The 12,376-nt window shown below is 40.7% G+C and overlaps 1 protein-coding gene across 1 annotated transcript; it reads left to right on the forward strand.

The window, feature by feature from the left end:
- The first annotated feature begins 5,618 nt into the window (after positions 1-5,618).
- LOC144716430 (pentatricopeptide repeat-containing protein At4g18840-like) lies at positions 5,619-7,358 on the forward strand. Its single transcript, XM_078591536.1, has one exon. The coding sequence runs from the start codon at positions 5,619-5,621 to the stop codon at positions 7,356-7,358; it is 1,740 nt and encodes a 579-aa protein (XP_078447662.1).
- The last annotated feature ends 5,018 nt before the right edge of the window (positions 7,359-12,376 follow it).

Genomic DNA, 12,376 nt, shown 5'->3' on the forward strand with positions numbered 1-12,376 from the left:
TTAAGAAAAATTTATGGTATATTTAAGGGAACGGCGGCGTACGTGATCTTGAAATGACTGGGCATAACCTGCGATTCAATCCATGCTGTCATTATGCCTAATGGCAAATTACCATTAGATGAATTCCAGGATAAAAAAATAATGACGACAGACTAACCGAACTCTGAAACGACTTTCACGCGCATGTCGAGAGTGTCATCTGTTACTCCAACTGCTATATTCATCGCAGCTGGCTGAATAATGATGCGTACGCTTTGTAGTGTTCGAGGACATTGTCCAACTGTCCGTCCTATCAAGAATTCGACTGCGAAGTAGATAAAGCCCATGTTCAATTCATCATTGTACAAAGGTAAAGTTAAAAAATATTTGGTTTTAGGGTTAATAGCACGGCACATTCCAAACTATGTCCAAAGTCTGCGAGTTAACCTTAGCTTTTTTTTGGCACGGTATATCCCAAACTCACTAAGTCGTCTGCGATATATCCCGGTGATGACGTGGAGTCCATCGTGGCTGCCAGGTGGATCTCCAGCCAGATTTTTACCTGGCGGAACCCATCTGGGCGCCACGCTGGATTCCACGTCATCACCGTGATATGTCTACCAGCCAAGGGTTTAACTTAAAGAGAGAGAGAGGCATTCTAGAGAGAGAGAGAGGCGTGCTAGAGAGAGAAGGATAGAGAGGTTCTAGAGAGAGAAAGAGAGGTGTTCTAGAGAGAGAGGCGTTGTTCTCTAGAACACCTCTCTTTCTCTCTCTAAAACCTCTCTCTCCTTCTCTCTCTCTAGCACGCCTCTCTCTCCCTCTCTCTCTAGAATGCCTCTCTCTCATATATCAGAAAACCCTTGGCAGGTTCTAGAGAGAGAAAGAGAGGTGTTCTAGAGAGAGAAAGAGAGGTGTTCTAGAGAGAGAAAGATAGGTGTTCTAGAGAGAGAAAGAGAGGTGTTCTAGAGAGAGAAAGAGAGGTGTTCTCGAGAACAATGCCTCTCTCTCTAGAACACCTCTCTTTCTCTCTCTAGAACCTCTTTATCCTTATCTCTCTCTCTCTCTAGCACGCCTCTCTCTCCCTCTCTCTCTCTCTAGAATGCCTCACTCTCTTTAAGTTAAACCCTTGGCAGGTAGACATATCACGGTGATGACGTGGAATCCAGCGTGGCGCCCAGGTGGGTTCCGCCAGGTAAAAATCTGGCCGGAGATCCACCTGGCAGCCACAATGGACTCCACGTCATCACCGGGATATATTGCAGACGACTTAGTGAGTTTGGGATATACCGTGCCAAAAAAAAAAGCTAAGGTTAACTCGCAGACTTTGGACATGGTTTGGAATGTACCGTGCTATTAACCCTTGGTTTTATGATCATTATCTTCACCGCCGTAAATTCGTCATTGAATGGAGGTGTACGTCATCATGACATCTTGTAAATTAAATTACCCATCGCCGTAAATTATCTCCAAGACATTGAATGCATTCTAGGATATAAAAAAGAGAGCAGACTGAAAGAACACAAATAACTTTCACACGCACAGTGAGAGAGTCATCTATTCCTCCTAATGTCCTGTTCATGGCTGTTGGATGTATAAAGAAGAGTATGCCATGGAGTTCTAGGCCGATTGTAAAAGAGAAAACCCAGTCTTCCAATACTAGACATCACATTTATTCAGAATTTTAATAGAATTTGATGATTTATTCAAAATTATGTCAATTTTAAATATTTGAAAGGATATTTATCAAGTTTCCATTTGAAACATGTATACAACGCAGTATCATTTGTTTTTTGTTGATTAGGTAATGCGTAAAAGACTGAAAATTATTGACCCCACTCACCATTCGTCCCAGGCGTTCAGTTGCTTTTACGAGGGTTATTTGTCATGTAGAGATATTATTTCCATCCACGCAGAAAACATTTGACGGCCGTGATTAAATCTGGGAAATACTAGCTTCTCAGCTAACTGTTCGTGATTCTTGATCATAACCTTATGCTTGACATGCCACGTGTGGATAATTCCTTTAATCATCGAAATAGAGCAATATCGTGAGGGAGAAAGATTCACTTGTCTGTGCTTTCTCTGGGCTTAAAACCTTCTACATCTCTTGATTTTTTCTTTTGTACTGAGCGATACAATGAGGCAGCAAAATTAAGGAAATAAGGAATCAATGCTCATTCATACAATTTTTTAAAGATAAAATTCCTCACTTTTGATTCAAGAATCAGAGAAATCATATCTTCACATCAGCAATCATTTTTAGGCTATTTTATTTGGATCTCAATAGTATGCACCATTCCTTTCTTCCCTGAAATAATTATACATATTTTTTTGTGACCCTAGACTAACATGAAGACCTAACTCAATACTTAGGAGATCTTAAAAAATAAAGAGAATAGTGAAGTTATCCTGATTCACTTTCTTTGCACAATAATTGAGATAAATTTGAGTAGTATTCGTCTGTTTCATTAAGACAGTACATTGCAATGGGATATTCTAATGAATGACAAACTAAGACTTTACTATCGCAAGAAACCAAATAAATGATCTTCATGATTACCATTCTTTACCCTGATTCTCATTCTTTATAAAATTAGTGAGATTAAATTTAATAATTTATTTCAATATCATCTACTCGTGAATGAAAATGAAAAACTGACGGCTGAAGAACGCAATAAACTCTACAAACTAAAAGAACTAAAAATTGCTTCCTCCGTGAATTAATCAATTTTAGAAAACTGAATCACCATTCATGTTTTTGAAACTGTTCGATCTGTATTTGAACGAATATTTTATGCAGACTTAAATTGTAATTTGAGAGATGACATGATAAGGGGATTGGAAAAAAACTTTATTATAAAGATTGGCTTAGAAATTTGTCAATATTTCATTGATCATACTGAAAAAAGTATTTATTAGTAAAGTATGCTTAATTGGGATCTCTTTAGAACTAACCATTATTGTATGTATAGTAAAAAAGACGAGATAGGTCGTTTAAGATGTTAGTGATTATTAAAGTTATTAATAAGTTTGAACCATTTAAATTAGAGTGATACTCAGAGTTGATTCCATGAACTCTTAGAAGTTTGAACCATTTAACCGTTTGGTACCATTTGATTCCATGAAGGAGTCATCACTAGCTCCACATCTGTTTGGCCTTTAGATGTATGCACAAATTCCCCGGCAATACTTGTGATCTCAAAATTTTGATCTCATCATTGTTCACTAAGTCATTACACATATTCATGGATTTCATTGTAAACATAAAAAGGGTAAGAATGAAGATAAATATTTATTTTAATGAACTAATACGTAATACCTACAGATCATACCATTATTTCCATATAATGATAGAATAGATTCTGATCTGGAAGTAACAATACCAAGTTTGGCCATGAGTTTCTTTCAGCACAGTAATTGAATACGTGCAGAGAGGTGTAGAATCTTTGGTGAATTCCAGTATTCCTCTAACATGGTTTGTGTGTTTGACATGTGGATTGATATGAGAGAGAAAATACAATGGTTCAGAATGATCCCAGATCAAAATGAGGTATATGACGATCTAGAAAGGGTCTCCAACTGAAAGTTTGAGGGTACTTATATACTACTATACATCTGATCTATAGTTTTACCCATCATTCCTTGTAAAAATCATAGACAAATTTCTCCTAACATGGTAGGTTAAAAGAAAGAAAGTGATTTCGAGAACCATCAAGTTTCCTCGGCAAAAATTGTTGATTGTACTACCGTGGGAGAGAAGCACTCCTAGGGGATATTATGATATACAATGAGCTACTAGCACGTACATTGTCTGTTTCTTCAAAATCCGTCCTTCCATGCAGACCTATCCATATCTATCCATCCATATTCATTTATCCATACATGTCTATAAACAAACATTCATACATATCCATTTCTTATGATTTATCATTGTCATCCACCATGTTGATAATTTCATATACATAAAAAAAATTATTCATTAATTATTACATATATCCATCTTATCACCTTCTCCTTTCACCATATTAATTATTTATACATTATCTATTCTCATCCCCTTATAATCATCTTAAGAGGCATCAATTAGCTGCTCCATGTCTCCCACTCAAGGACCGCTGGTCAATCAAAGAAGATTGTGCAGAAAATATTACTTTCCTGTCCATTGTTCTAGAGAATTTCCCAAGGGCCACACTCTTCCCAGGGTGGGCATGATGAGTCTATGCCATGCGATTTTTTAAAGTGTCTCTTGAATATAATGAGTTATTAAATTTATATCACTGGTTTCTACTTAAAGAAAGATTCATGTAGAGCAACATCATTAATTGACATGTTTCTATCAAAATACTAAGAGGGACTAAATGTGCTTCCTAATCAGTTACTTTAAATAGGGACAATTTATCTTCTGGAGATAAAATAGATGTTTCCATCCATGTACATAGATTTTATTCATGTCCTTTGAGAATAACACCCTGGAATGTAAATCTGGAGATTATGTGAGACAGATCACTATATCTGTTAGAGATGGTAGAAATGAGTACACGGTATGAATTATCTGACCATCCCTGATCATGGATCACAACATTTTTTGAGATTGGCACCTTGAGGATAATTTTAATATCATTTAAATAGAGCAAGGCTGTGAGAGAGAAAGAGTGCCTTGAAACAAGAAATTCTCTTTGGATCAAATTGTCTCAAATTGTTTCTCACTGTGACCTTAAAATTCTGTGGCATCTCTTCTGTTTCTGAGGTGTAGAGATTGATACAAGGAGACTAAAAAAGTAATTAAGGTTTGGATTCTAACTAAAATACGGAGTTGAAACAAGAAAATCCTCTTTTATAGTTTAGGAAAGAGCGAGATTGTTCTCTACAGTAACAATCAATTTTGGGCAATGATCTCAAAAATAAAGACCAAGCTTTTTATTTCTCCTGACTGGTTATACACTTGTGTCTCTTGACTACTCTGTAGGCAAAACAGACAACTGTTAGAAGTGCTTAAGTAGGAGAGAGAATAAAGAAGCTTGCCCACATTTACATAATTTAATTATTAAGGTATATGATTTAACTATCCCAGTAAGATTCACATTTAGTTATTTCATTGACCTCATAAAGAAAACAATGAGCATTAAGTTTCAAATACTAAACCCCCCAGAAGCTATAAAAATTAATTTATTTTGTTATTGAGTTCTGGAAAATTTAGTCATCATGAATGCTGTTGAAAAATGTTTGAGAATTATAAAATCAAAATCCAAGTAGAGAGACGTTTTACTAAAATGTGAAATGAGTTTAAAAGGAAGAAAATTTAAAAGGAAGATTCAAGTATACTGTGGTTGGATAGTAAAACAACATATATGACGGACAAAATCTGGCTTGTGTCTGTTTTTCCTTAATTTTAATGAAGAATTCGCCCAAACTTTCCCAGAAAGCTACATCTCCGCTCCTTAGCTTAATGGAGACGGTCGATTGAGAGAAGAGAACAGGAAAGACGATTGAGGGGAAGTTGGGCATGGAGAAAAAGGCTTGGTCGCATGGACTCTGCCGAAATTGCATTCTTCAAGGAGATCTGCTTCTTGCTCCTCGGCGGCGTGGGCATGGTGTTCATGGCGGAGAAAAGGAAGAACTTTCAAGATTGACGAACGCTGATGGGACAATCGACAGGAGAAAAGCTTCACAAACTCTCCAAGTCTTGTAAATCCATGGCCCAAGTCCGACAGATTCTCGCACAGATAATTCAAGCCAACGCCTCGTCGGACCAGACTTCCACAGTCGCTAATCTGCTCTCTTACTCCGCCACCTCTCCAGATGGCGATCTACAATTTGCCTCTGCGATCTTTTCCAACATGGGTAATCTCTCTTCCTTCACCCACAACGCCATGATCAAAGGCTTCGTCAATGGCGGTTTCCCTCGTGATGCCCTCAAAGTTTACAATTCGATGGTCAGTGGCGAGAGTGCTTCTCCGGACAAATTCACCTACACCTTCATCTTCAAAGCTTGCGCACTCATTGCAGAACCAGAAACGGGGAAAACTATACATGGGAAAACGATCAAGGTAGGATTATCGACAGACCCTTTCATCGGCAGCGGGATGATGAACATGTACTCGCAGTTCGCCCACATCAACTCTGCTCGCAAGCTGTTCGACGAAATGCCCAGCAGAGATATTGTCCTCTGGAACACCATGATCGGAGGGTACGTCAAATGCGGTCGAATTGAACCCGCTTATCTCTTATTCGAACAGATGCCCAGCAAGAACATCGCCTCCTACAACGCCATCCTTGGGGGACTTGTTAAGGAGGGGTCCTTAGCCATTGCTCGGACCCTGTTCGACGAAATGCCTGACAGAGATACTATCTCCTGGAACACCATGATTGGCTGTTATGCGAGGCATGGGTCTGCCATTGAAGCTTGGGAGCTGCTACAGTTGATGCCTGAGAGAAAGATCTCGACTTGGAGCGCCCTGGTTTCTGGGTTTGCACAGAGCAGCCGCTTCGACGAGGCTCTGGACGGGTTTAGAGAGATGACCGAGGACTGCTGCCATGGCAGGGCCAGCCAGGCAGCACTGGTAAGCGCTATATCTTCCTGCGCCAAGCTGGGTTCTCTCCAGCTGGGTCTTTGGCTGCACTGCTACATAATTAGAAGAGAGAAGAGAATAGTCATTGATGATTTCCTTGGGGCGAGCCTCATTAACATGTACTGCAAGTGTGGATTCCTGCAGGGAGCTCTCTCGCTGTTCCATAGTCTGCAGATGAGAGGAGTTTGCTCATGGACGGCCATGATCCACGGCCTCGCCCTCCATGGAGAATCGGACGGCGCTCTGGCCATGTTCGACGAGATGGAGAGGGCGAAGGTCAGGCCCAATGCTGTCACATTTGTGGCTTTGCTCTTGGCATGCTCTCATGGCGGGCAGGCTCGTCAAGGGCGTGAGATTCTCTCAAGGATGGAGAGTGTTTACGGGCTGTGCCCCAAGGTAGAGCATTATGCATGCATGGTGGATCTGCTGTCAAGAGCAGGGATGATGGAGGAGGCTGGTAGAGTGGTGAATTGCATGCCTGTGGAGGCAGATGAGGTTATCAGGGGAGCTGTCTTTAGTGGGCTTGCTGGGGGTTATCTGTCCCATGATGTGATGATGGTTGGCCTCATGGATGGTGGGATGGATGTTCTTGAATCAAATGTTTGTGCTGCAGAGGGAAGATGGGAGGCCGTGGAGAGGGTGAGGAGGAGAATGGTAGAGTCAGGGGTCAGGAAGATCCCTGGAGGAAGCATGATTGAGGTGGAAGATAGAGTGCATGAGTTCCTGGCTGGGGAGACGGCGCATCCTATGGTGAAGGAGATCTACCTGATGTTGGACTATGTTTACAGAGAGATGAAAGCTAGAGGATAGCTTTGATGCCACTTGAGAAGATCTGGTCATGATGTGTGTATTGATGGGTTAACGGGTTTATGATTGGATTATTTTGTTAAAATTTCTTTCTCCAAAGGACTGGGTTTCATACTAATAATATCACATTGTATCATTAAAAGTACTGTACAATGATTGACAATATTATAATATTTTCTCTTAGCTAATGATCCATGAACATTGTTGATCTTAAACTGGAATTCTCTTGAATCAGTTTGACTAAAGAACTGGTGCAAGTAACGAAAGTGGACTCAGGATTTAGATTTTGTTCATTTATTTATATCTAATTGGTTGTTACTTCTCTCTGGTTTTGAACAGAATTAACTGGTCATTCCATACTTTTGGAGGGAATTTTTGTGGGTGTTAATTTGTCGCTGTATATTTAATTTCAATTCAACCAAATTATATTTAAAAGACACTCAACGTCATTCGCATCTGTAGGGTGACTAGCGCTGGGAGAGAAATCTGATTGAGTTAAAGAAAATGAATTGTAATAATACGATGAAAAGGAGTTAAAATATTAGTTTATTATGTCTGTGAAGAAAGAAAAGGGATATACTACATCTATATATCTGGTTGTCACGCGATCAAATCTCGAGCTAGGACAATTGCTCGAATCTGGCGCGTGCCGGCCTCAGTGCTTGGAGCAGAACACTGAGCAGCTTTGATCCTCTTGCAGCGGAAGTCTTTTGCAATAGCTTAAGATTGCATAGAAGGGGTTAGAGGAGAAGGTGGGGACGTAGCTGATGGAAGAAAATTGCGTAATTATTTTTAATTGTCGTTGTAATTAATTTGCCTACAATAAAATAAATTTAATAGATTATAGAAACTTACTCAAGTGTATAGTATGAGTAAGGTCGTCTCCACAAGGATTGGCCTTTAGGATTATATTCAATAAATAAGTTGTTATTTATTAAGATATAATGATAATACTAAAGCTAATAAGAATGAGAAGAGATAAGTAATTAATAAGTAGAGGGGATATTAGTTTAGTAAGAGATATATATATATATACATATACCATAGATACTAAGAATAATAAAGAATTGAAGAGGTTAGATATTATATGTAGGAAGGATAATAATATAGATAGTGAAAAGGTAGATAAGAATTTAATAAGGCTGAGTAGTTTAATAAGAGAAAATTATAAGAAGTAGAAGAAGTCAAATAGAGGAAGACTTAGCAATTATCTAATTGTAATACGATTAAGTATTTAGAGATATATATTTAGAAAGAATGGAAGGGTTAGAGTAGTATTTATATATACTAAGAAGGTAGATTAGAGTATGATAGACATATTAGTACTAGTAAATAAGAATGTACATTAGTGTAGGTTCGTTTATAGTAGTATAATATTATTTATATAAGTATGATATTTGTTCTATAATAAGTATATATCTTGTAATAGTTTTTATAGTTTTATAATCATTTTTATGGTTTTTGCAATCGATTCAGTGCAATAATGGGTCGATTTAGTCGAACACCCGAGAGGTGTTCGATCAAATGACCGTTAGGAGGTCGAAGAAGAGATATATATGTAGTATTTACTTAATAGTGAATTTTTTTATATATTTTATATAGATTTTATAAGGGAATATCAATTAGAAGGGTGTTTCTATCGAACGCCTGTGAGGTGTTCGACTGAATGCCCATAAGAGCTCAGGTAAGAAGGATGTTTTATATTTTTTTATATTTTTATAAGATAGATATGGATCGAACTTAGGTAAATCAAGATGTATTCGTCGAACTCGTGAAGTGTTCGATGAAATGCTTAACAAAAGTCACGGTGATAAAATGTTACGAAACTCGATGGGTCTCAGATCATGAACAAAATCATGCATTCAGAGTATCAAGGAACATAAAAATCAACCGAAGAAAACCGTGATAGCACCTGAATCGCCCTGATTCAACGAGCAAAGGTGGCGGCGCCGATCGCCGCCGCGTAACTTCGGTATGCGGTATCCTTGCTCGTCTCCTCCACGCTGGCGCAAATCCAGGGTGACTCAGCTTCTCTTCGGCACCTTCCGAAGCTTAAAGAGAAGTTGGAGGGTTGTCACGCCTTTCTGTTTGCTCTCACCAACGCCGGATGGGATCTCCACCGCCGTAATGGCTTAAGGTTGAAAGATTGATCAGAAGATAATGGAATTGGGCATTCCGCCCCTTTTAACGGCTTGGGAGGGACCCTAGAGGCCGTCCGATGGAGGGGAACAGTCCTAGGGGTCTTCCCCCACCGTTGGATCCCTAATGGTCCTCGCCGGTTGAAAACAGCCTCCGGCCGGCGACGTCGACGGGCAGGGCGGAGGGTGGACCAAATTGCCCCTGACCGTTGGAGATTATTCATCAGAATTTGTTGCCACGTCTGTGAGCCCGGTCAGCCGCCCTGTCAGCAGCGCTTCTTCTGATTCGTCCCTCGAGGGGTCCCACGACCGCGTCAGCCTAAAAAAAGAAATAAAAATATGTGAAATAGACGGAGTACATCTCTACCGTCCGGTCTTCTTTAAAGAGATCGGACGGCTATGATCATATCCGTCTTTTAAGTAAACCCGAAAAGAGCCGGGCTTCGGGCCAAGTTGGCTCGGAGCCCAGTTCTTTTTCTTCTTCTTATTTTCTTGTGGTCGCGACCCATTGGGCCATGATCATATTCTCGCTCTGTGACCCAGCCAGATGCAAATAAAATAAACATGGGATTATCCCATATTTGAAACTCTTAATAAACGAAGCATTTTATAATTTTTCACGATTTCTATTACCTGAATTTAAATGAAATACATACCTCTCATGCGCGATCTCCTTGAGCCTGTGTTGGGCGCGATTTGGGCCTGCGTTCTGGGCTCCTGATGCGTGGGCTTCGTAGGCGGCTGGGCCAGCTGGAGTGCTCCGTGCTCGCTGGTCTGGCTGCTGGCTTGAGGCCCGGCGCTTGGTCTGCTCCTTAGCTGGCCCAACAAGGCCATTTTTAACTTTTATTATTATATATCTTTCTTTTCATGAAGTTATCTCTATTTATTTCTTCTCTTAAGTTCTCCAACTTCCTCTTCTTCCCTGCAATATCATACATACTAAATAGAGCCTTAGAAAATTAGAAAGGCCCAAAATATTTTTACTAACAAATCTTTGAAGTTCTAAAACATGCATAAAAATGACCTTAAAAGGCATTATTTTTTCGTTTGCTCTATTTAGTGCAGGGAATGTAAAATTATTATAAAATTGGAGGAAATACATGTGAGATGATCCCAAAATGCCCTTAAAATATGTATAATTACCTCACATATTTTGGGTCTATCAGTAGCCCCATCGAGGAATAGGGTCATTGCATTGATATCGAAGAAGGTTACATCGTAGTCATGAACATTACATGGTAGAAGACCAGGGTTGATACCGAAGTAATGAGACGAGGTGCCATGCGCCTTGGTAGGGGCGCCACTGCGCTTTGAGGCCCCCAGACCCATGCGCGCCCCCGCCAGCACCGTCGCTACACGCGTGCCCTCAGGCGGGGTGCTGCGCGCATGTGGGCCTGGCGATCACACATGCCACCCCAGCTTTTATGCGATCACACACACCACAACACCCACGTTGACACCCTTCGCTTGGTCCACGTGGACGCCGCCGTGCTCGATTCCCCAAATTGGGCGCCACACGCCTAGTGCTACTCGTGGGGACACCATGCATTCCCAAGCCGTCTCAGCGCTCACTGTGCGCCAATAGCCTTAGTCTCCCACCCTGCGCCCTGCACATGAGGCTTGTGCGCCCAGTGCGCGGCTTCCCACACAACTCCGCGCTCTACCCCGCGGCACTGTCGCCCGGCCCGTGCATCTCGCGTGGTGCTTGGCATCTGCGCGAAGCGTTAGCGCCCGCGCGTGGCGTTTGGCACTCACGTGCGGTGCTTTGAGCTCCCGCGCGATGCTTGGCATGTGCATGAAGCGTTGGTGCCTGCGCAGACTTCACCTGATCCGTCTCGCCTAAGCGCGAACGGGCACGCACACCATCCGTAGTGTATCACCACTACGGGGGCGATGGTCTGAAAGATCAGGTTGGGCGTCACCACCCATATTGCGTTGTAGCACTAAGTAAAACTCAGCCATTACAGATCGTGAGTCCAAATGCGAACACGCCCTCCCAATAAACACGCAAGCCTCTGGGCAGGGAATGCCACCTAGTTGGGGCCTAACATTGGTAGAGAGAGAAGTTTAATCCAAACATTAAGTTGTAGCGATTGGAGTTATGAAAGATCTCAGAACCTTCACTAGTAGGGTCATCGGAGACCCATAATTAAGGTTGATGGATTCATCCTAATGAATGAATCTAGCCTACTTAGTAAGTATAGGCATAGAAAAAGTCAGACGTAGTAAGTATAGGGTCCAACATCCAATGAACCTTATGCATGAAACCCTTTGCGTCCCATTGATAAGCCTAAAAATGGTGTGATTAAATGCAATTTTAATTGTGTCATTTGGATTTAAGCTTATGCAATAAATTTGTAAAATTCCCTTTTTATAAATATAGAAAGTATAGAATAAGGGGTCGATCCACATGAAGGCAACTATCCCAAAATCTGAACTTATTTTGTGTTTCTAAGAGCCACAAATTATATGAACTAATGGAATGCCTAATAAATAGAGAGATGACTCAAAATGAGAGAAGGGGATCAAGTAATTTGAACCTTCTCCTGAAGATTCAGATCACCTGAATGACTGAGGAGAATGATTTCAGTGTTTAGGGCTTGATCCTCTTGAAAGGATCAATGACTACGTGAAGAAATGGATGGAAAGAAATCCTAACCCTTCTTGATGTTGATTCTCCCTTGAGGGAGTCAAGATCTTGAAGGGAAACTGAATGTAAGTGATAAACAAGATGTAGTTACTAATATATTCAATCTAAATGAGATCCTAGAAATGGTAGGTGACCTATCTAATTTGTTTTTGATTTTAGATTTCAGTCTTGAACTAAGGTGATGATCTCCCCTCAGTAACTACTCCAAGAGCATGAATATTTCGTCCATGCTT

Source organism: Wolffia australiana, chromosome 2 (genome assembly GCF_029677425.1).
Source record: "Wolffia australiana isolate 7733 chromosome 2, ASM2967742v1".
NCBI lineage: Eukaryota > Viridiplantae > Streptophyta > Magnoliopsida > Alismatales > Araceae > Wolffia > Wolffia australiana.